The 24,430-nt window shown below is 54.9% G+C and overlaps 3 protein-coding genes across 4 annotated transcripts; 1 reads left to right on the top strand and 2 right to left on the bottom strand.

Annotated features, from left to right (window-relative positions):
- Positions 1–5,477: 5,477 nt before the first annotated feature.
- LOC142407326 (transmembrane protein 121-like) lies at positions 5,478–8,979 on the top strand. Of its 2 annotated transcripts, none has more exons than XM_075496669.1 (2): positions 5,478–5,593; positions 7,433–8,979. In XM_075496669.1, exon 2 carries the CDS (start codon positions 7,434–7,436, stop codon positions 8,370–8,372), a length of 939 nt encoding a protein of 312 aa, XP_075352784.1. In that variant the 5' UTR covers positions 5,478–5,593; position 7,433; the 3' UTR covers positions 8,373–8,979. The 2 variants fall into 2 exon arrangements, with proteins under 2 accessions (XP_075352784.1, XP_075352785.1); XM_075496670.1 differs by lacking the exon at positions 5,478–5,593 and adding an exon at positions 5,984–6,217.
- Positions 8,980–10,541: 1,562 nt separating this feature from the next.
- RRP36 (ribosomal RNA processing 36) lies at positions 10,542–21,406 on the bottom strand. The gene is made up of 7 exons (XM_075496666.1): positions 20,927–21,406; positions 15,488–15,626; positions 13,318–13,384; positions 12,422–12,526; positions 12,225–12,299; positions 11,996–12,113; positions 10,542–11,759 (listed from the first exon to the last, which is right to left on the bottom strand). The coding sequence occupies exons 1-7, from the start codon at positions 21,201–21,203 to the stop codon at positions 11,620–11,622; spliced, it is 921 nt and encodes a 306-aa protein (XP_075352781.1). The 5' UTR covers positions 21,204–21,406; the 3' UTR covers positions 10,542–11,619.
- A 1,768-nt stretch (positions 21,407–23,174) lies between these two features.
- On the bottom strand, positions 23,175–24,060 carry LOC142407571 (neuronal PAS domain-containing protein 4-like). Its single transcript, XM_075497193.1, has 3 exons — positions 23,723–24,060; positions 23,487–23,623; positions 23,175–23,300 (listed from the first exon to the last, which is right to left on the bottom strand). Exons 1-3 carry the CDS (start codon positions 23,940–23,942, stop codon positions 23,175–23,177), a joined length of 483 nt encoding a protein of 160 aa, XP_075353308.1. The 5' UTR covers positions 23,943–24,060.
- Positions 24,061–24,430: the final 370 nt, after the last annotated feature.

Below are 24,430 nucleotides of genomic sequence, written 5' to 3'. Positions count from 1 at the left end.
AGGGCCATACCAGGACCTGAGCTGTTCAATATACTCAGTGGTAACAGAGTTTTCCATTGATGCAGTGTTATTCCAGGCAGACTGTAAAATGCAGCTTATGCCAGTGGAGGGATTAGGATTTTAGAAGTGGGAGCAGCACAAACTGGCAAAGCAGTATAAAACATCCACAGCTTCTACTGTGGATATGAAGCACAGCACTGGTGTTTTCAGAACAGTTACCAGTAAGCATTTCAGGGTCACTTTCCTGAATACCGATGTCTAATTTATAGCCTGTCCCTTGGACCTCCTCTTTTTACTTGCATTTGTCAGTTCTACATTTCAGCTGCTGTTGAGCTTCAGGTCTCTCAGTAACATGTAGGTATTCACATCAGCTTTCAGTTTGACTAGATGAATAATCTGAACCATCATCAAACTTTTCCACCTTGCTCTCTGCCCCCTTTCCTAGTCCATTTCTTTATCTGATGAACAGCACATAGTTGCCCAGACCTCCTGTCTTGCTTGCAAAACAGCTTGTTTGCTGCTTTGATGCATTTTCCTTCCTTTAAGCAAGTCATTAATGCATAAGAGGACCTTTCCTTTCATCCTTGACAGCCTTGGTTCTCTAACAGCATTTGCTAAGGGGTCTTAGCAGAGGCTTTTGTGGAAGTCTAACTGGATCAAGGATGAGCTGTGTTTTCATAGCATTCTGCAGATGAATGTGAAAACCTTGTTTTGCAGCAAGAGAGAGTGACGTGATGGTCATGCTGGCCTGGCCTTATCTCAGCATTTCCACCCATCATAGTTTGATCTCAGCTGGGTATCATCATTGCCTTTCCCCAAAAGCAGCTGATGGCTCCAGAGGACCCTGCTAGATCTGGGGACTTGATTTGTCTCTAGAAAACCCATTGCAGTGCCTCCCCAGCTGTTTGCTTTCGTCCATTTGCCTTCCAGTTTTAGTCACTGTTCCCAACTATTTGTGTGGTACTTTAATAGCATGGCTTTCAGGGATGCCCTCTCACTTCCAGGAGGCCAGAGGCACCGCTCTGCTCATGACAGCCCCTGAAGGTAGCCTTCCAGGCAGCCCCCCAGGGCTGGCAGTCCTGCAGCTCTCCTGGGCCACCTCTCTGGCCTGGGAGGGCTGCTTCTCCCCTGCCTTCCTGATGGATGCCCATCACTTCCAGCCACCTCTGCTCTGCAGCTGTGCCACACTCTATGATCTGTGATGCTTCTTCAGAGCTGTTGAAGCTCTCAGCGTGGTCCACAGGTCACAAATGGCCTTTCCCCATCGCAGCCACCACTTGCAGTTTCTTGCTGACGAGCTTCCTCCTTTTCCTGCATTTCCCCTGGAGGGATGTTCAATGTGATCGAGGTGGCTCTCTTCCTTGCAGCCTGTTCCCTTTGAGTACCTCTATCCTTAGTGCAGCTCACTTGTTTGTTTTGGCCTTCTGGCTTTTCTACAGATGAATTTATGCATTTGTTCCCAGGCTGTTTCAAGGTGCCTTGTTTATTTGGGGGCTTGGCTACACAGCCTGCTCTTCATTTTTTGCTGCCTTCATGTTATATTGACTTTGTGCCTACAGCATGAGCTACCCAGAACTATGCTCTTCCACACACGGTTTGGGGTCAAAATTTTCCTGTGGTTTTCATTGTAAGTACTAAAGCCCAGTTATCTTTCAGCTTAAACAGAGCCTGGTAGAGTCGTCATCTCATTCAGCTGCTTCCCACCTCCTCTTAGTCTGAGACCTTTCTGTGTGCCAAGCACCAGCTGAGATTTGCTTCATCGTGGATACGATCTTCGAGCACATCAGAGAAAGCATCCAAGGAACCCTTGCTTTTTAGCATTCCAGCAACCAGCTTGAAATGTGCCTCTAGAAACCCCTCCCCTGCTTTTTTTTTTCTATGTGTCACTGCTATCCAAATGGACCATGCCCACTAGCTTCTCCCCGGTGCTTCAACACTGTTTAGAGACCTTGTAGCAGCCGGCGTCTTTGTCCTTGGCAGACAAGGTGCCACAGTGTGCGCCCGTATGTTGGTCAAGCCCATGCAGGGCGTCTGGTCCCTTTGGGCCAGCACTTTTCTCAACCACGTTCTTACTAGAAGAGGCATGTGTCACCTTAGCCTTTACACCCTGGACAAGGTTGAGGTGCAGCAGGACACGGCAGCTGCTCAGGAGTAGAGCATTTCTCTTCAAGACAGATGTCCCCTCTCAAACCGCCCTGGTTTTAGCTGTAAGAGCACCTTTTGTAGTGCAAAGCCATGTTTTCTCCCTTGTGACCACAACCTTGCAGGTCCCTGCTGCCAGCAACCCCAGCCTGGAGTGGAGGGAAAGGGTGCTGTTCTCGGGCACCAGGCTCAGCGCAGGCACATTTGGCCGTGCCCTGGGCAATGCGGGGCTGAGAGGAGCTCACCCCATGGTGCTGGGGGTGCTCTGACTACGGCTGGGGCTGGAGGGTATGTGGGGGATGTTGGGGGGGACTCTGGCCCCGGGGCCTGGGTGGGACAGGCGGATGCTGCCGGTCACACACCCACACCCCGCCCCCCCGTGACAAGGACCCAAGGGTGGCTTTGTCCTGAGCAGGCTGCGTAGGTCTGCGCTGACCTCCAGTGGCTGCGGCACGAACAGCCGTTCCGCGGGATGTCCCCGCATGCAGCCCGGCCTCCGGGGACACTACCACATCACCGGTGCTTGGGCTGCTGGTCCCTGCTCCGCCACTCGGGTACCTCACCTTGTGAAGGGCGGGGGTGGCTCCCTGCCCTGCAGGACCTCCAGGATTTATGCGCGCCAGGCTCAAGGCCACAAGCCTCAATTTTCAAAATCCTTTTGAGCCTAGGCTGCCAGGACCACGTGGCGTTAGCAGATACTGCCTTCCCCTCTGGGTGCGTCGAGGTGGTCCAGCATGTGCGCTGCCACAGCTTTGCACCAAGTGCCCTTATCACACTATTTGCCATGATGGTCCTTTCACTCCTCCTCCAAGCTGCTGCCAGCAGAAGTAGCGGCACCCACTCTCTGTCCCAGCAGGTGCATGATGCCGCAGGTGGCTTGAAATTAAGGTGGTTTTTTTTTTCAATAGACACCATTTTCTTAGAGGCCCAGCCTGCACCCTAAAGGACGTTATGGCCATTGCTTAGCCCTGTCCCCTCCATTCTGTATTTTGACAAATGGTTACCTGGATTGACTCTGTTCATTCCTTTGTTTTCCTACTTGGCATACCTAATTTCTTGCTTCTCCTCTCTGATGTCACCTTCCAGCACCTTGCTCATGTTAGGCCTTTTTGTGATGTGAAAGTACCCTTCAGCACCCTGTGATCCTTCACTCAGAAGCTGTTCCCAGTTTGTTTTTTTTTAAATTGCCTTCCTAAACATTGCCCATCAGTTCTAGCCACCTCTCCCCTTCCACACTGTGGCCAGGCTCTGGGGGCCACGAGGCTTTTTTGGCACAGTTGAAGCCCTCAGCATGGTCCCCAGGCCACTGCCAGTCTTTCCCCATCACAGCCGCTGCTTGCCATTCCTTGCTGACAAACTTCCCCCGCTTCCTGCAGTTCCCTGTCGAGGATGTTCAACGTGACTGATGGATTCCTCTGGCTCTCTCCCAACAGCCTTTGAGTGTGTTGCAGTCACAGCCCTAGAGGGATCTTCAGTGATAATGGTGGGGTGCAGGTGTCCTAGGCAGCACAGGGCTAAGCTGAAGATACTTTTCCTCCCAGGTCTGGAGCCAGTAGCAGCCAGAGAGCTGCTATCTGCCTGGGAACCCTGGTGCACCCCTCTTCGGTTTCCTTCCATTTTGTCTCTGACCACAGCTGCATCCATGTGTGAACTCTGGCACCCTGGTTCCAGCATCATGTTTTAGAGAAGCACGTAAGTATCTGCTCTTGCTCTGGTTGCTTATTTTTATGTGCCTCGTTAAAGCAGCTCTTTACTGCTTCCCACACAAATGTTGTCACCTGTCCTAGCCTCTAGTGAAGACTCAGGGGTTTTATGATTCCAGCCCAGGGATGAATCATCTTGTCTTTAGCCCCACTGCTTGCTGTCTGCCTCTAGCACCTCTCTCCTATCTCTGTCATGTAGGTACCTCTGTGGTCACCCCCCCCGGGTCCCTCCATGGACAGAGACCCTTTGCTCCTCCCTACAGGCTGCGAGAGACTGACTTGATACTGAGTGAGACCTGGCGCTTCTGTGTCCAGCAGGAAAGATCTAGGTTTTGTTTCTGTGTTGGCTTCCTCTCTCATGCCTCACAGTGCTCTCCACTCAGCTTGAGTTGCAAGGTCTCCTTTCCTTTTTGGAGGCAGGTTGCTTTGGCTGCTTTTTTTCCCCCTGCTCTTTCAGCCCTTCTGAAGATTGCTGTTTTTTTCCTGGACTAGGAGAATGATCCCACAGCCAAACTCTTTACCTTGTTGCACCTCTCTAACCCAGAGCTCTGCTCCCTTCACACAGGCCCTCCATCTACCTGCATAAACCAGCCCATGCTCACCACGGGACGTGAGCTGAGCCTGGATGCTGGCTCAGTGTTTCCATTTGCCATGGGCACTACAGGTGGGATTCATGTGTTCCTGGTGCCACCCAAGATGCCCCAGGGCATCCGATACAACAGGTATGGCCACCCTGTCAGCAGCTGGAGGTGAGGTGGGCTGCACTTCTGACACTCAGTGACTGTGACTGGCACTTGTCCTCTCACTCAGGTCTATGCCTGGTTTTGCTCTCAGCCTATCTCCAAAGGTCCGAGGCCCTCCCTATCTTCCAAAATACATATATTTACAATGAGCACTTCAAAGTCAGAGTGGAAATGTACTGGAAAACCTTCCCTGTGTAGCTAAGACCTAAATCAATTAGAAGCAAGCTCAGAGTTAAATGCAGTAAGCTGCTCAGGCTGATGGAAGAGCATTTGCAGAGAGAGATGTCCGCCAGGGTAAGGCCCCCGGCTGTGCCCAGCCCAGCTCTACGCGTGTCCTGGAGCGGAGCTGGAGCTTCCCAGGACCCCGCAGACCGGAGGGCTGGCTGCCAGGTCACGGAGGTTGCACGAGTTCCCCTGCCTGCTTCACCAGCGAGGCCCCAGCGAGGAGGGGTCCCGGTCCTTCCTGGTGGGCAGCCAGCGGGCAGGACCCTTGCCAGCCCAGGCTTCCCTGGGTGCCCCAGGTTTTCCTGGGCTGCGGCAGGGAGCACCCATGGGTCGGGGGGGGGGGCAGGGCAGAAGGGTCGGGGCAGGAGGAGGCCGTGGGGCAGGAGGTTGGCTGGAGGCGGGTGAGGGAGAGGGGGGTGTGTGCAGGACGTGGCCCCAGGGCGGGAGCTGGTGCGGGCAGGAGGGGAGCGGGAAGGTGCCCGGGCGGAGTAACAGGGGGCAGCGGCGGCCCGGGGTTGCCGGGAGGAGGCGGGCAGAGGAGATCGGAGCAAGAGGGGGCGGCGGGCGGTGCCGGGCGGTGCCGGGCGCTCCGGTGAGGCGGGGGCCGCCGCAGTCCCCGCCCGCCCGTCGGGAGGGGCCAAGCGCCGCCGCCGCCGCCGCCGCAGAGCCGCCTCCGGGGCGCGCCGGGCGATGCCGCGCCGGGCCCGGGGCCGCCGCCGGGGCCCCGCCGCCGCCGCCGCCGCCGCCGCCCTGCCCCGGCGCCCCGGGGAGCCGCCCGAGGTAAGCGCGGCCCGGGCGGGGGGCGGCGGGCTGCGGGCCGCGCCGGGCCCCCTCCTCGGGTCGGGCCCCCACGCCCGGCGAGCGGGCAGGGCCTGCCCCCTCCTCCCCTGCCGACGCCCCGGGCCGCTGCCGGTGCAGGCTGGCTGCGGGCTGCCGCCCCTCGGCGGGCCGGGGGCTCGGGACAGGCAGGGCCGGGGGCGCCCGTGTGCCCAGGCACCCCACGGGGACGCAGCCCGACGCGGGTTGCGCTTCGCCGTGGCGGGAGGCAGCGTGCGGGGCGGCCCCGCTCTGACCCCAGGGCGGGCGTGGGGACCGCCAGGCCTTGTTCGTCGGGTGGAGCAGCCTGCTGAGCTGGGGCCTGGGCTGTCTCCGGCTCCTCCAAAGGCTTGGCGAGGCCGTGGGGTGAAAGGCGGGAGAGACCCCAGCCGGGCAGCACGCTCCAGATGTGCCACATCCACCAGTTCCTGCGGGCCCGCCAGCCTCTGATCTCTCCCCCTTAGAGGCACGTGTGTCTGGCAGGCTTAGGCTTCACTGCCTCCCTCAACGTGCCAGGATGCTTCTGAGCCCGGGGATGCATGACTGCGCATGATGCCCGCTCCCTTGGCCAAAAAAGCAGGAGTTCAGGTAGCTTGTGCTCGGGGCCCTGTGCCGTCGGTGTCAGCACTAGGAGCATCAGTGTGCAGGGGTGACCGTTAACCGTGCGGCCTCCATCCTGCTCCCAAGCGCTTGCTCCACGGTTGAGTGCCACCCGCACGCTGCCTGCCGGGTGACCAGGATGGTGTCCCGGGGCCCCTGCACAGCCCAGGTGTAGCAGAGCAGGCTCTGCACGGGCAGCCATCGTGCAGCACTGTGCCACACAGTCAGCAAGCCAGCTTCATCCTCATTTCAGCCGGGGCGCTGGCTCCCCTCCAGAGCAGCTGCCGAGCCATGCCCAGCGAGGCCCTGACTCCGTCCTCCCTCTGTTTCTGGCAGCAGCTGCCCGCAGCTGTGCTTGGCCAGGGGGAGGGAGCCCGACAGCCCCGGTGCCATCCAGAGCGGGCAGGGTGCTTTTGGGGACCATGCTTTGCTCTGCCCCAGCCTGGGAAAGCTGAGCATCCAGCTGAAATTGAGGGCCTGTTGCAGAGCTCCTTGTGTCCTGGAGCTGTAGGCTGGTGCTGCTTTTCCTCACTCTCAGTTTGCCATGCTGGGGCAGGGTAGGCATGGGCAAACAGCTGTAGGCAGAGCTCTTGGGGAGCATGAGGCTGAAGGAAACTGAAGATGTTGGGCTGATTTCTTCCCTCCCACCCCACAGGACAGCCAGGCTAAAAATAATCCTTTGCCTCATGCTGTGCATGAAAATAAAGGAGACTAAAAAGAGAGCGGTCCTAGATCATAGGAGTTAAGGACCTGCTTGGGTTAAAAGCATAGGTACAGTCTCATGTGCCTTGGGGGGGAGAATATAACCAGTGCCACTGGCTGGGAAATCCCATGGAAAATAAGGCGTGTACCCTTCACAGTGGCAGAGACTAACCAGTGTGATGAGCTACTGGAAGAGGCAATAGCATCCTGCGTGCTTGAAGGCTGTCCAGCCTGCCCCACCATATCCCCATGTGCAGCCTAGGAGCTGGGTTTCAGCTAGCATGTGCCACCAGGATGGCCTGGCCAGGAGTCTCAGGAGCACTTTGGCTAGGAGTCTGCAGGTTTGGAACAAACCACGCACATAGGATGGGAGAAGAGTCTATGACCCCCCCCACCTTCTTTCAGCCACCCACAGTTGTTTGGGGGGGGAGAAGGGGGCCCAAGGGTGGGAATGGGGGATCCCAGCAACTTCCTGACAGCCCTGCCTGTTCCTCCATGCAGGATGGTTCCCCCACCACCTGTCAGCAAGCCCCACGTGTGCCTCTCTACTGTGCTCATCATGACCAGCCTCGTCCTCATGGATGCCTACCTGGTGGAGCAGAGCCAGGGCTCCAGGAAGCTGGGCATCTGTGTCATGGTGGCAGTGGGTGATGTGTGCTTCCTGCTGGTGCTCCGCTATGTGGCCATCTGGGTCGGGGCAGAGGTGAAGACAGCTAAGCGGGGCTACGCCATGATACTCTGGTTCCTGTATGTCTTTGTTCTGGAGATCAAAGTCTACTTTGTATACCAGAACTATAAAGCTGACCGGAAAAGCCTGGATCTCATAGCCCGCAAAGCGCTGACCTTGCTGCTCTCCATCTGCATCCCAGCCCTTTATGTGTTGTTGGTGGCCACGGAGCGCATGGAGTATGTCAGGACATTCAAGAAAAAAGAAGATCTCCGTAACCGCCTCTTCTGGGTCATTGTGGACATGCTGGATGTGCTGGACATCCAAGCCAACCTGTGGGAGCCCCAGAAGAAGGGGTTGCCGCTCTGGGCTGAGGGCATCATGTTCTTCTACTGCTACATCTTGCTCCTGGTCCTCCCTTGCGTGTCCCTCTGTGAGATCAGCATGCAAGGGATCAGCATCATGCCGCACCGGATGATGCTGTACCCCATGCTGAGCATGCTCACTGTCAACATCACCACCATCTTCATCCGAGGCAGCAACATGGTCTTCTTCAGGGACGCCCGGGTCTCCAGCATCTTCATGGGCAAGAACATGCTGGCCATTGGGCTGAAGGTCTGTACGTTTGTGCAGTACCAGCGGCACCGGCACCATGCACCCCTGGGGCCAGACCTGGCCCTGCAGCACAGTGCCCAGGCCCAGCCCTCCCCAGGGCTTCACAAGTCCCGGGACCAGCCTGCCTGCCCTGAGGAGCTGGCCCAGGACAACACATGACAAGCCAGCAGGAGCCACAGCCTGGGCACGGCCATGCCTGGCCATACCTGCAAACCCCAGGCGGGCACTGAGCTCCCCGCCTGGGCAGAGGGCAACGACCCTGCTCCCTCCCTCCCTTGGTGAAGCTGCTCCGATCCCCGAGGGTCACATGGTGAGGGCCCCCCGTAGCAGCCTCCGTAAGGCTGCAGAGCAGTTTGGGACCTCAGCACCCCACCAAGTGAGATGGGCAGCAGAGCGGAGGAGGAGGCCAGGTTCACCTGCTGCGTGCCATGTCTGGCTGGGGCCAGGCAGCCCTGCCCTGCGCTGGGCTCCCCCCATCAGTGCTCCCCACACAGCACTGCCCTCTGGCCAGCCAGGGCTCAGGCCGGGGGGGCTGCATGGGGACACTGCGGGCCACCTGCCTCACTGTTGTGGTTGGCCCTGGCTCCAGCTCAGTGCTTGGCAGCAGCCTGCTCCCCACTGTGTGAGCTGGGGTCCCCATGCTGGGGGAGCGAGGCCTGGGCCTCCCCCTGCCTGCCACCCCCCTCAGCCAGCTGCAGGTCGGGGTCCCAGGGTGGGGGTGACTGTCCTTTTTCTTATCTCCCTCTTTGCAATAAAAGACCCAAGCCCTGCAGCCTCCTCATGTCTGTGTCCCTGCCGGCAGGCAGGTTCCCCCAGCTCCCGTGGGTGCGTGTCCCTTGTGTGCCTAGATGTCCAGCTGTGGCTGCAGAGCACATCTGGGGGCGGGGGGGAGGGGGCAGCTCACTCAGTGACCACCCAGGCCAGGGGAGAGCATCCCAGGCACCTGGGTCTGAAGCCACTTCTCCTGGCCAGCAATTGGGAAAGGAGAGGCAGGTCCTTGTAAGAGTCTGGTGGGCTCTGAGGGTGTCCCCCGGGGGGGTGGGGGGGGGTGGCAGAAACACACTTCCAGGACAGCATTCGAAACAGAAGGAAAATAACCCAACTGACTCCTTGGGGCTGGGAGGCCACAGGGAAGAGCAGCTCCCTGGAAAGCTCTCTGGAGATGTTGGAAGCATCTCCTCCTGTTGGAGCTGGCATTGCCATGGTGCCACCTGCCCCAACACCCAGTGCCATCACAACACTGGCTGAGCTGGGCAATGCCCCAGGGAGGCCCCTGCTGCAGGGAACTAGGCAGAGAGAGGAGCTGGCAGAGAGACAGGCCAGTAGACTTGCTCCTCACCACTAATGTACTGAACAGAAGCAGGTGACATCCCAGCAAGGATGTTCTCCTTGTGGACAGGCACAGAGGCCTCAGCAGGAAGGAGCCATTTGGCTTCAGAGAGGCAGGAGGGGAAAGCAGGACCACTTTGGGGGTGCTCCCTACCAGGCAGGACCTGCCAGCAGCTGGGGATGGGACACAGGGACTCAGGAATGCTGCTCCCACATGGCCCCACAGAGGTGAGCCACCTCCAGCTTGTCCAGGCCCCAGTCTTCCCTTCTTGCATTAAAGTACAGGCAGATGTTCATTCAGCTTTGGATTAAAAATTGAGCCCACAGAACAGCAGACCAATACCACAAAGGGGTCAGAATAGCCTCAGGCTTTGGTGCTGCCCTATCGCTCCTAAAGTAACTCTCCTCCAAAAGCACAAGGACGCAGCAGGCTCTGCATCCCACGTCATGAGGCAAGAAGAGGAGGAAGAAGCAGCCAGGCACAGTGCAAAGCAATAAGCCACATGCAGGTTAAAGGCAGCTGAGGATTTCCATGTGGTCTCTAGCCAAGCTGGAGACTACTGCCTTCCCCCTGTTACACTAAAACCTGTCACCAGAGCAGAACTCCCATCACCCACAGGAACTGCAGTGGAGGCAGATGCTTCAGCAACACCCTCAGGTGGGCGTGATGGAGTTGCTCATCATTCCATTTCTTGCTTACTGCAAGGCCTTTCCCCAGGCCCCACACACCAGCTGCCCACCTGCACACAGCATGGCTGCACCCAGGGAGCACTCTGCCCTGCAGAGCTGAGGCGCTCTCCCAGCACATGCTCTGACCTGTCAGACAGAGATCATCTGGGTCACATCCGCATCACCTCCTCGTCAGCACAGCCACAGGAGACGGGGGCAATCACGAGTGAGGAGAAACAAGAGAGCTGGTGGTCAAATGTAATGTTGGAGACAGGCATTAACTTCCCTAAGTTCAAACACTTTTGACTGTAACAGCACCGACACTGGCAATAAAGAAAAACTGTCGTATTTTATTTCATACAGAATCAGTTTCCTAGAAGCACTAATAGCCCTGTAGAGACCACCCTGAGAAGCCAAGAGGCAGCCCTGCTGGAGAGATCCCAGGCAGCAGTACCTGCGCAGTGAGCAGTGTGCCCTGGCTGTGAGGAAGGCCAGCCACACCAGGTGCTGCATCACAGGGTGCAGCCCATGCAGAGGGGTGTGATCCTCTCCCCTTTACTCAGCACTTGTGAGACTAGATCCAATACTGCATCCAGGCTGGGCCCCCAGGAGATAGATGTTGGTCCTCTGGGCTGACTCCAGTTGAGGATTTGAAAGTTGTCAGAGGCTGGAGCACCGCAAGGAAAGGCTGAGGGAAGAGGGTTTATTCGCCCTCAGGAAGAGAAGGCTTTGGGGAAACCTAACAGCATCCTTTTCCCACCCACCCCCAAGACCTATGACAAGGCTACCGAGAAGATGGAGCCAGGCACTTCACTGAGAACAAGACAATGATTATGGACTAAAGCCAGGCAGGTTTCCTGGAGGAGGAAAAAAAAAAAAAACCACACACAAAAAACTTTCATCCTGAGAACTTGAAGCAGTGGTGCAGAGGCCAAGAGAGGTGGTGGCATCTGTCCTTGGACATTCCCAGACCCAACTGAAGAAGCCCTAGGCAACCTGGTCTGAAGTCAGTGCTAGCCCTGCTCTGAGCAGGCATTGTACCAGAGCACTCCCACCTGAGGTCTTTTCCCACATCAGTTGGTGTCTGATAAGACCTGGAGTAGAGCCAGCAATGCAGGGTAGGGCTTGTGCTCTCCTAGCTAGAGGAAGAGATGAGCAGGTGCAAGGACAGAGACAGCTGTCTACACCATGTGTATCTGCATGACAGACTTGTCACCACCCAGGCATTGTGTAAACCACAAGTGAAGAGGACATTTCAGCTACAGAAAGCACTATTTCTTTTCAGCCTCTGCTCTGCTGCCTAACAGCATCACTGTACAGCAAAAGGCAGATACTGGGGGAAAAGGGATGGCCATCTTCCAGGGCAGAGTGAGTCGCAGTGCCAGACAACAGCATGTCTGTCCAGCAGTCACAAGTTCTTCTGTGATGGCAGACGGCGCTTGTCTTTGATGGCATTCCTCTTCCTCTTCTTGTTCAGGAAGCTCTCCAGCTTTCCACTCCTCTTCAGCTCTGCATACTTCTCGGCTAGCTCCAATTTCCGCTTCTCAGCTGTAGAGGAGAGGGGAGCAAGGTTTTAAACTCTAGCCCAAATTATCTCTACAGACCAGCCCCTTCTCACCTCTCCCTCCCAGGCTCCAGGCCTGGCTTGTCCCTTGAGCACCAGTGCTAGAACAATCCCTCCACAGCTCTGTGGAGTATCAGGGACAACTCACTTCCAGTGCTTGGAGTCTGTTAGCAGTACTCCCTCTAGGTCTTCCTGCAGCATGTTCACACTGAATACTTACATTTCTTTAGGAAGAAGGGTTTCTTTCCCTGCTTGGCCAATTCCCTCTGTTGTCTCTTCAACGACAGCTCCCTCTCCCTCAATTTCTGCTGTTTTTTCTGTGCCTGTTCTTGCTGTGTCTGTACAGAAAGGACGACCTGTGTCAGCAAGTGTCTAGGCAGACCTCCAGTCACACATCCTCTCTTCTAGTGCATTGCCTCACAGGAGAGGAGATGCTGCACTGAACTCACCATGCGGTTCAGGAGCTGCTGGAGTTTCTCCTTCTGCTCCATGTTCCGGCATTTTTTCAGCTGCTTCTGAATCATCTGAAGAAGAGAGCAGAAAGCTGCATGACTGCCTGCCTGCCACCTCCACTGTGAAAGGCCTTTGTGGAAGCTGCCCCTGCCAAGCAAGGTTCTTCTGGCCAAGGACAGGCAAACAGCATCACCTCCTTCTCCTGCTTCTTGATGCTGTCCAGGAAGCTATATGTCTTCATAAATATTTCAGGCTTATACTCTCCAGACAGGTCATCAAATCGAGGGTCTCTGTGGACCTGAAGGCAGGGAAGACAGAGGTAAGAGCTGTGGCCAGGATTACCTGTTAATAGCCTGCTTACTCTCCTTCCATGGATCAGACCTTGCCACTTGTTTTACTAGCAATATTATGCACCCACCATTGAAAACATCTGAGTCCAATAATCAAAGCAGCAGTCCCTCAAAGTCATCATGCCTGTATCCAGTCTACCAAGCAACAGGCATTTCCATATGCAAGTCTACCACCCAGAAGTAGCCAGTTCAAGGAACAGCAGCATGAATGCTGCCTCCAAACACCTGCAACTCCCAGACCAAGAGCTGGCTGAACATGTGTTGTCAAGGTGATGGATTTGGGCATTCAAACCTATCTAGATTTTCACAGATTACCTGGGTCAGGTCATACAAAGAGAGACACAACATCCAGCAATGATAAAGTTATATTCAGATTAGAAACTGGATGGACATTTGAACTTCCAATGCGATTAGTACTGAACAATGACCATAGCTTGCAGTGCAATTGTCATTGGTGGCAGCCATTACATCTTCTAGAAACACTTGGGTCTCAAATGTTCAAGTTACTCCAAGTTGTGCATTACACAGGGCAGCAAGTTATACAGAGAGGAGCTGCTCCTGCACCTCCTCTTGGTCTCCCCAGAGACTCACTAGCACTACCTGCGCTCACCAGACAGTGGTCCAAGCCCTATCCTCTAGAAACAGCCTGTGTAATCTTCAGCAGCCCCACTACCATGTCTTTGCCCTATTAGCATCACTAAGGGAAGCCAGCTCCTGAACTGGGGAGGGGAACACCCACCTTCTTTGTAACAGAGACGACTTGTCGCAGAAAAGGTACAGGCTTCTTGGCAGACATCTCCAATGGCCTGAAAAAGAGAAAAATGTATTTAAGCGGAGCAGAGGACAGAATAAGGCCCAGGCTAACATGTCAGGATGTTAGCCAGATCCTCAGGAGAACATCACTGCACAGTGCCAAAACGGCAGACTCTCCCACTCAATCCTCACCATGATACCTACAGAGAGCAAAGAGGTGACTTGGTCAAGATCCAGACAAGGCTATTGCAACCAAATGATCTGTAAATGTGTGGTTAAAACAATCCTACATAAAAATTGATAGAGCCCCACTGTATGAAGCAAAAACCCACCAACTGCATCAGTAAATGCGCCATACTCAATTATTCCTCTCCCTCTCCATGTTTTCATTCGTCATGCAACAATCCTCTCCTATTCCTGGCCCAACTCATTCACTCTGGATTAATACTTACACTGAAAGGTGAGACCAAAGTTGAGAATTTCTGCACTGACCTGGTAATTACAAAGACAGGCCAATTTTACTGTGGCCGGGCTCAGTGAGAAAGCACACGATAAACACAAGTAAAGAGAAGGTCAGCCCCCAGGAATAAGGGCTGTACATCTTACAGTACATATCCCAAAAGATACTTCAGAGTGACTCAGGACCATGAGGACCATGGTGGCAACCAATTAAGCAAACAAGTTCTCCTTGCAACACAGGTCTTTAGAGCTTGATGCTTTAGGTATACGAGGGGGACAGTACAAGGTGGGAGAATGGGGTATTACTCTCCCCATATTACTTGGAGGCTGTGTCCTGCGATTTGTCAGTACATCAGGTAAGCTATTAGAAACATGAAAAGACCTGTGAACCAGCTGCTGAGAGCACCCACAATGGGGACATTATACCCACATTCAGCAACACAGTAACACCAGGGCAGGAACATAAAAAAACCCTGCAGGCATAAATAAGTTTTCCAAATCCCACTTAGGGCAGTATTCAGTGTATTTTCATGTCCACTGATGGGGCTACACCTCTGAACAATGATCTCGAGTCAGCTTTAATACAGCATTGCTGAAGCCAGCTCAGTTCCAGGATTTCCCTGCAGTCTTGTCTTTTTTTTTTTTTTTTTTTTTTTTTTTAAGAAGCTCACTTCCATAACAAAAACATGAGAGAAACAGCATGTGGGATTTACAGTGATGCATCACTTAAAGGATTACGGGAATTAAATAAAACCAGAATTATACGAACTGTGTGGCAGAAATAAGAGACACTGCGTGAAGATGTTGCACTACACAAAATCCTCCCGACTCTTGGGTAAAAGGTAAAGTAGAAACATTACTCTAATCAACTGTTTACAGCAGAAGAAATATGTATTCAGCAGAGATTCAGAAATAGGTTAGGGAATGCCAGTGTAACAGAGGAAACCTGTTCAAATCACTTAGATACAACTCTGGGGACTGAAAACCAGCTAACTACTGCAAATAAAGGGTAATGTTATAATGGTTGTTACCAGTGGGGGCCTGTGGAGGACTGTAAGAAGATCTGATAGTTTTTTATTGTGTTGAACACATTTTACAGTCACCACATCAATAGAACCTACAGAGTATGCAAATAGGAGACATAAAGACCACTGAGGACAGGAAAAGGTACTGTAGAGGAGAAAAAAGGAAAATCAACACAGACAAGCCACAGATGAGACAACAGCAGAAGGATGAATGAAATTCCAGAACAATTAGCTGTCACTGCAACTCCAGCCAGCAGGAGCCAGGCAGAAGATGCTGATAAGCTGGAAGAGGTTTAGAAGACAGCAGGGTAACTATTTCAGGGCCCAGGTGACACAAGTAAAGCACCATCAGACAGCTTAAGAGACACATACCATGCTGTGGGTTAAAAGTGCCTTAATACAGGGGGTGTAAAGGAATTGAGTGCCAATTTAACTATCAAGTAACAGGTGGCTGCTGGGGATTTGAACAGGATAGGATATTAAGAGCTCTGAAACAGCAACAGACCATTCCCAAATGAAACACTATAGTGAAAGGCATTATTGTGTAGCACATTAAAGGAGATCGACACCAGCTCCAAGGCAATGGCAACACTGTGAGCAGCTCCCAGCATAACTTCTGGAGTGCAGAGAGCACACATACACATTTTTCTGATCACAAAAGAACCTCCTTACCCCTTTTTGCTTTGTTGCTGCTTCAACGTAGCTTTGGTAGGTTTTGCAGTTTTCTTCCCACTGGTCACCTGCTTGCACACTCTTGTTCTCATATCACTCTGCACCCGCAGTAGTTCCTCAAAAGACATGTGAGATTGATCTAGAAGAGAGCGCAGGACACACCTGAACCGAACAGCTTCTCAAGACACTTCCCACCCCCAAATTCCACCAAGAGGGATGTCTCAGAGCCTGAGACAGTAACATGAGCACAGTGGTGTCATACCTATACAACTGCATAGCAGAAAGAAGCCACTACATCTCTCAGCCTTTGATTTCTCTCTCATTAATCACTGCAGTCTTTAGCACTAGAATAGTCTCCCCCTCTCCCCAACATGTCTTTGCTTCTCTCTCAACTCAGTAGCACACACAAGACCAGTTCAAAGTTTTTACCTGGTATAAAGAGCAGTACAAGCTCTGCACTGGGCTATATTTTGGCTGCATTACAAATTCTAAGGGCTCACCTCTCAGCCCTGACTCTTTCACTTTAACAGACCGTTCTTGTCCCATTGCCTTTAAATGGGCATCATCACATCTCACACCATGAGACCAGCCAGAAGGTGCAGGAAAACCACGTGGCCTGTTCAGTCTGTCTGTTAAGACTCAGAGACAGTCTCTCCCCACTGCACATCCGCCATAGCTCTGCTCAGTCTGCAACGAAGCGATTCCCATGGCAGAGCCTCCTCAGCCCCCCAGAGGCCTGTAAACTACTGAAGTACCGACATTCAACCTTTACCATCTCACTACCAATAGGAATAGCTTATAGCCTGATTCACTGAGGGAAGAACAAAACCCCACAACACCAAAAATCAGTTTCATATTCTAGCCTTGCTGTGAGCTCCTCACAGTGTTATTTATACCTTGCATTTCATAAAATATTCCTTCTCTCCTCTGACTGCTGACCAACACAAATAACACAAGAAACAGCAAAACCAATTCTACCCAAAGTGCTGATGAATGTACACGATATTCTTCTAGAATTTTCTGTTGCTATGTTTCTTTAATATCCCTTAGTGACAGTAATCTTTAACACTTCTTATAACCACAATGCAAAAATATTACCAACAATTCTTTCTGGATTTACACCTCTGGGTGCTGTGTTCAGGACTAGCAATCAGAAAACACTTCTTAAGGCAGCACTTGGATATGCTCATTCCGTTCTCTGGATGATGGCAGGGGCAAGAAGAAACAGGAGGGTTTGCACTGGCTCCCTTCTAAAGGAGAAAGTCTTGGCAAACACCACCTGGGTAGCGTTTGCCTGCTCAACACCTCTAAGCAGTGACAGGTACACGGTCTTTCTAAGCCTTTGCAATACTGTGCATTTGGCACAAAATACCCCAGCTGTGGCCTAGCAAAAACACTCACATCCTGCCTGTGGTGGGTTGACCCTGGCTGGATGCCAGGTGCCCACCAAGCCACTCTATCACTCCCCTCCTCAGCTGGACAGGGGAGAGAAAACAAAGAAAAGCTCATGGGTCGAGATAAGAACAGGGAGAGATCACTCATTAATTACCAGCACGGGCAAAACAGACTTGACTTGGGGAAAAATAATTTAATTATTACCAATCAAATCAGAGTAGGGCAATGAGAAATAAAACCCAAATCTTAAAACACCTTCCCTCCACCCCTCCCTTCTTCCTGGGCTCAACTTCACTCCTGATTTCTCTACCTCCTCCCCACTGAGCAGTGCAGGGGGATGGGGAATGGGGGTTGCAGTCAGTTCGTCAAACATTGTCTCTGCCACTCACTCTCTTCCCCTGCTCCAGCATGGGATCCCACCCATAGGAGACAGTCCTTCACGAACTTCTCCAACATGGGTTCTTCCCATGGGCTGTAGTTCTTCAAGAACTGCTCCAGCATGGGTCGTTTCCACGAGGTGCAGTCCTTCAGGAACAGATTGTTCCTGACCCCATGGGGTCACAAGTCCTGCCAGCAAACCTGCTCCAGCATGGGCTCCTCTCCCCACGGGTCCACAGGTCCTGCCAAGAGCCTGCTCCTGTGCAGGCTCTCTACAGGGGCACGTCCCCCTGCTTCAGCATGGGGTCCTCCATGGGCTGCAGAGGGACAGGCTGCCTCACCATGGTCTTCACCATGGGCTGCAGGGAAATCTCTGCTCCAGCACCTGGAGCACCTCCTTCTCCACTGACCTTGGTGTCTGCAGAGTTGTGTCTCTCACACATTCTTACTCCGCTCTACCGCCTGCTGTTCTGCAGCAGTTTTATCCCCTTCTTAAATATGTTAGCACAGAGGCGCTACCACCGTTGTTGGTACAGCCACTGGCCAAGGCTGAGCTAATGGGACACGGGGGAAGCTTCTGGCACCTTCCCACAGAAGTAACCCCTGTAGCCCCCCTGCTACCAAAACCTTGCCACGCAAACCCAGTACAGTGCCCCATGATGCAAGGTTCCTGCACGCTCTGCCCAAATCTGCTGCCAAATTAAGGAAGCAACATGAGGCCAGTCACATTGGCTCCGAACATAGACTCATCATCCCAGTGACTCTCATCTTGGCAATAACCAAGACTTTCTGCTTCAGAATCTACTCACATCATCCAGAAAACATAATGAGCATATCCAAGTGCTGCCTCAAGAAATGTTTTCTTTGTGCTTGTTCTGAACATCCAGGAACTCTGCTCTGTCAACGCTTGTTAGTCCTCTGAGGAGGCTTAAGAGAACACTGTATATCCAGTTTGCTGCACAAGGGACAAAGGAAAAGTGAATACAGCACTATTTCATTACACTGCTTCCCACTTATCTTACTGCAGTTTGATATCCTCTCTTGCTTGGGCTCCTGCAAACACCCTTGTCCCCTATCTTCTTCGGGATGACAGCACTGTCGCCCTTTCTGATCTCCATCAGGTTCTCCATCTTTCCCCGTGTCACTCTTGTACAATCACTTATTGCCTGCCTGCCCGCCCAGAACATGAAATCATCTTCAGACCAAAGAACTGTGCCCACATTCAGATAAGAGCTGAGTGCCAACCAGCTCAGCGATTTAAAGTAATCACTCTGTTGGGGTTCACAGGGACTTAAGAAAACCAATACATTCTACGACTTAGACAAGAGCATCTGATCTGTCACCACGCTGTTCAAATTCAGAGCAGATAGCTTTAGACTGCTGCACTATAGGAAAAATCTGTGCTAATTACACAAGTTACTGGGGTATAGAGCAATTAATCACTATATAGGGCAATATTTGAGTATCACTGAGTACTCAAAGCATCACCGAACAGACAAATGAAAGACTCTGAGCAAGAACAAAGAAAGCATTAAAGGAAAGAAAGAATGATGTGGAAGCTACTTTAACATTTCATGAAGACAGACAAGACACTATCACTTGCACTACGATACTCCATTTGGCTGCAATTCCAAAACAATACTGTTAAAATAGCAAGGGCTTAAAAGATGTCAATGAAAATGAGATAAAGACACCATATAAACAGATGCAACATTTAGCAAAGGATTAGAAAAGAGATTTGGTATAAATCAGACAAACCAAAGGCATGCAGAGCTTCCACTGATAAAATATTTCAGTACTGGTACAGAATACCAGACCAGACTTGACTACCCAAAACCTAATGGGGAAAGTGCTTTCCACACAGTAGTATCAGTCCATGAAATACATCCTACTATCTATTTGTAGGAGACTGAATTAGCCACTCGCATTGATAAAGACATCATTTGACATCAGCATAAAAAAAGCCTGTTTTGGGGCAGAAGTGAATGGTCCCAGCAGGCGTTCACTGCTGGGTAGCAGATCTGGCAACTGTGTGCATGAAAAGGTTGCTGGCTTCCTGCTCCAAAGTGGCTGGTCCCATCCACAGCCTCTGCACAAGGAGAGTTCATGATCCTTAAAATCTATGCTGATGTGTTCTCCACCAAAATACCTATTAAAAGACAGGATTAGCATACTTCCCTTGTTTCTTGCATTCTTTCTTGACACTTTAATTTCCTAATTTTTTTTTCATTCCTTTTTCCCCCTAGAATATAATTTACCTTTTCTGTGCTGTCTCTATAGTCCATTTCATCTTCCCTCCTGCCCTTTTTTCCCTTCCTCCATTACTTTGTGGATTGTCTCCTCTTCTCTCCACCTCTTGCTAAGATACTGTTACCTGCTGATAACATGGGCATTTCCTGCTCACCAGCACAGCCTCCCCAGGTTTCCTCTCCTCCCGCAGACTCCTGTGACACATGGACACCTTACACCTTTCTCAGCTGAAGCTGTTGAGAACTATACAGCCTGCTGAGCACATCAAAGAGCATCCAGGATGCAAAAACAGATGGCCTAAGAAACAGCTTGTATCTGCCCAGTCATTCCCCACTGAAACAAACTTAGTGCTGGACTCTAGTATAACTACTTCTGTTCCAGAAACGAGAGGGCCCAGACAGATGGTAAAAGCAAAATTGCTGTTCCCATTCACATCCAGCTGTGGGAAGGACAGAGTGACTGTCAGTGGTCTTCTCTCTGAGCTTTGCTAAAGCTCACCACTAAGAGAAGAAAACGAAATGCCTACAGATGGGGGCACACCCCACCCAACACTGGAATCCTCTTCCTGAAAGTCCACCTCTAGATGAGGTGCGCCTCCCCCACAGCCCCACAAACCCACAGCAAGGAGACTCCTCTCACAAGACAACCAGTAGCTTCTCACACCTATGAAAAACCGTGCCATGCCATGTATTTAACAGTATTTAACACGGACGTCCATTCCCTCACAATTCTCTTCAAGGGCCTTTGACATATTTCTTATCAGGTTTTCATTCTCACCTTGATCATTTTAAAGACAAGGAAACCATGCTGCATATACTGCTGCAGATGAGAACAACCCCCTCAATACGCTGAGCCCAAGCATCACCACTGTTGCCACAGCTATACACCACCTGGTTCTCCCCGTTTAGCTGTCCTGTTGAGGACCTTTCAAGCTCCTGCTTGAGCAACAGTTGCAGAAAGCAACTGTCCTTGAGAAGATGTACGAGATCTTCTGCACACGGGCAAGGTGACTGGGGAGATGAGGAAGAGGCCCCTGTCAGTTTTTGTGCTAGAGACCTCTCAGACAGCTCAAACCGAAAGGCTGCTGTTGATCCTGAGCTCATCCCCTGGGCAGGGCCGGTGGGGGAGGGACGCGGGAGGATGAAGGAGCGGGCACAGGGAAAGGGACCAGGCCGTTTGCCAAGTCGTTTCCCGCCCAACGGGCGGCAGTGACGCCCCGACCGCGTCGCCACACGCACTGTCGTCTGGGGGACCCCGGGAACCGCAGCCGCGCAGGCCGCGCCCGGCCTCCGGGCCTTCCGAGCGCGCCGTGCCAGCGGCCCCGAGGAGGGGCGGCGAGCCCCAGGCTGGGGACCGCCACCTTTCCCGGAGGGCGCTCCCGCCCCGCAGGGCCCGCCTGAGCGGGGCAGCCTTTACCTCTCCCGCCAGCCCCCGCCTCCTCCTCCGCTCCGCTGCCCGCGCCGTCGGCCCTCGAGGGGCTCCCGCTGTCGTCGCTGCTGTCGCCGGAGCTCTCGCCCTCCGTCGCCTTCAGCCTCCCGAGGGGCTGCTCCGCGGCCGCCGGCGCGCTCCGGCGCAGAGGCCGCCCTACCGCCGCCTCCTCCTCCTCCTCATCCTCCACGGCGGCGGCTCTTCTCCATCCCGCCGCCTGGGCTCGCCGGGGCCGGCCCCCCGCGCCCTCCTGGCGCGGCCGCATCGCCGCCCGCTCCCAGCAGCAACGCGCGGCACCGGGCCCCCGCCGGCCCCCCCGCCCCTCGGGGCGCCGCTCCCGCCCGGACCCCGCCCCGCCCGGGCCGGCCGCGAGCCGGCGGCAGACGCGGAAGCAGCGCGGCGAGGGCGCAGAGCGCACGCGGGACCGGAAGCGGCGGGGCAGAGAGCGACGGCGCACGCGCAGACAGAGCCAGGCGAGGCAGGGGGAAGGGGCGTTTATTGGCGCGGGCAAGGCGCGCAGTGCGCGTGCGCCGCGAGGGGCCCCGCCCCCTCCAGCGCGTCGCCCAGGAGACGGGCCCGGCCGGCGTCGTGCGGGCCGGGGGGGAAGGCGAGGGCCTCGGGCCAGGGCCAGGGCGGAGTGGCGACGGGCGGCGAGAGGCTGTCGGCCAGGGCGCGGAGCTGTGCGGCCAGCAGGCTGAGCTCCCGTCCCGGCAGCGGCGGGGCGGCGGCAGGCGCGGGCGGCGGCGCCGTGGTAGGGGGCGTGGGGCGGTGCTGTCGGGCGCGCAGGTAGGCCGCCTCCTCCTCCCTGCAGCGGACGCAGGGGTGAGGGGCGGCCCGGGGGCACGGCACCGCTGTGCCCTCCTCCCCGTTTGAGCCCTCACCTGAGGCAGCGGCTGGTGCAGGTGATGGCGTGGCCCCCGCCGTCCCGCCGCGCCGACACGCGGAGCCAGGCCCAGGTCTGGTCCCTGCGCAGCACCCGCAGCACTGCCGTCCCTGCTGCGGCCCCTGCCCCGGCCCCGAGTGCTGCGGGCAAGGGGCTGCATTAGCCTGCGGCAGGGCACGGCGCCCCCGGTTGCCAGGGCAGAGCGGCATGCTGCCTGTGGACCCCACAGGCTGCCCTGATGGGGTCTGTAGTCAGTCTGCCGCTCTGGCCCCAGCGGGACAGAAGCCAGAGGTAGTGGAGTCAGGTCCGTAACACTCCTGCCCTCTCAAAAAGCTGGGTCTCAAGCAGACTCGTCCCTCCTCTCTGTGCTGTGGCAAAGCAGGGTGCCCATGTTCCCAAGCTTGGAAGCTACCTGTGATCTTATAGAGACTGTATGGGGCGTGTAACCAATTCTCTGCTTTGTCCTTTTTGGAGCAAGGAGCCACAGTGGGCTGGACTAAATTCACTTTGTTTCTATTGTCCTGGACAGCTAAGTTTAAGGTGTAGCCAGACCACGTAGCCAGAGAAAGACACACATGTTCCCAGGCCTGACACTCACCCACAGCCCTGTGCTGGGCGGCTGCTAGGTCAGCATCCTCGGGGTGCAGGAGGCTGTACCACGACTGACCGATTAGTTCCTCCCTGCGGTAGCCAAGGTGGTAGGTGACACTGGGGAAGACAAGGGGAGTGGGGACTGAATGCTTTGCAGGGTCTGCACCGTGTCAGCAAGGAGCAGCTGTTGCACGATGGAAGAGAGAGCAAAACAACAGGGGTACAGAAATGAGTTGCAAATGAGGGAGGGAAGAGGCTTGGGAAGCGTCTGGGAGAGTCTCACTGCTTGCGCAGGGTTCAGCCTGTCCCCCCCACACAGGCCTGTTGAAGGGAAATGATCCTTGCTGCCTGAGATGTACAGCTGGGGCTGTGGTGCAAGCAGGCACCCCTCACCTCTCCGTGACATCAGTAAATGTCATGTCTAGGATGTGCGTGCTCTGGAATAGGTCGTCTTGGGAACCAGCATCGCTGTCTGCAGGCAACCGCATGACTGGCGTGCAGAGGGCCAGGAAGGCTGCGGTGGAGGGCGAGGCTGGCCAGTGCAGGGCTGTGAAGCGCCCGTGCACTGCCACGGCCCGATTCCCGCCGTGCTGCAGCCGGAAGGCCTTGGACGTGCACATCTCGCTGACAAACGTGACTTCTGCAGGGAAACGAACCTGGGGCTTGTCAGGGGCTCCCTCGCTCTGCTCCCAGCAGGGCTGGCCCTGGTTCTCTGACTGCAGCCATGAAGGGCCAGAGCAGGGCGGCAGCATCTATAAGATGCTAGCCGAGGCCTTCCTTACCCCTGCCGGGCTCCTCCTGGGCGAGGAGGAGCTTCTTGCGCGCGTCCTCGTGCGCTCGCCCATCTAAGATGTCAAAGACCGTGTCCCCCTGGCCGAGCAGCTCCACCTGATAAAGAGGGGGCTGCTGTCATGGACTGTGCCTGCACTGGTCGGCCATGCCCTGGCACCACAAGCGTGCAGCCCACTGGAGCCACAGGCTAGCATCTGCTGGGGCAGCGTGCCGTGCACGCAGTAAAGGCGCCAGGACAGGCACGGGGACAGTGATGGCAAATGGCCAGTGGGCAGGCCTTACCATGGAGAGGCCCAGCACCTGAGCCACGTTCTCCGAGATGTAGACCAGCTTGCCGTTGGCCGAGAGCACAAGCAGAAACCCCGGCAGCAGGGAGAGCAGCTCCGTGCCGAGGGCGGGTCCCACAGGAGGAGCCGAGTCTGCAGAGGGAGCACAGGGTGAAGCGCCGTCTTGATGGGGCAGGAGGAGTGCCCCACACAGAGCCAAGCTGGCATGGGGTACAGCAGTGCCATGGGTACCTGGAGGGAACAGCTGAGCCCCCCGCAGCCGGAGGCACACCAGGGCCATGGTGTGGAGGTAGGACAGCCGCTCCTTCTCCCGCGTGGAGATGGGCAGCAGGGAGCGCAGTGTCTGCAGCTCCACGTTGATCTGGTCCCGGCGAGCCTTGGAGGCACCCTTGGTTGACCTGCAAAGCCAGCCGTCTGGGGAGACATGTCCAGGGAGGGAGAGGGACAGCATTCCCTGCCCACCGCTATGGGGAGAATTGCAAGCTCGGGGACATGGAGTGGAGATGCTCCCCTAGAGAGGCTCAGTGCCCACGCCAGCTGCCTCTAGGAGAACAGACCTTTGGTGGCTGTTTTGGTGCAGCAGGCACAGGCAGAGGTGCTCACGGCTACTTAGGGGGACACACTGCTGGCATGGCTGGTGCCCCTCTCGCTGGGGGCCAGGTTGGACAATGACCTGTGCTTTGGGGTGGAGCCCAAGTAACACAACCTCCCCACCAAACCCTGCAAGGATGGAAACTGCATCCAGTGCCAGAATGTGAGCCCCAGCCCATTGAGTCTGCCTTTACTCTTCAACCACCTGAAACCCCTCTACCCCTCCAAGCTCCCACAGCTCCTCCCCATGTGCTGGCTGGCAGCCCCGCTGTCCCAAGCTGGTGCCAGCCCCTTTTAAGGGCCATCGGCCACTATGCAAGCCGGCCCGGGGCTCTCCCCAGCTAGGAG

This window comes from Mycteria americana, chromosome 3 (genome assembly GCF_035582795.1).
Source record: "Mycteria americana isolate JAX WOST 10 ecotype Jacksonville Zoo and Gardens chromosome 3, USCA_MyAme_1.0, whole genome shotgun sequence".
Taxonomy (NCBI): domain Eukaryota; kingdom Metazoa; phylum Chordata; class Aves; order Ciconiiformes; family Ciconiidae; genus Mycteria; species Mycteria americana.
Note: the sequence above shows the minus strand (reverse complement) of the source record. Positions and strands in the feature narration are given on the sequence as shown.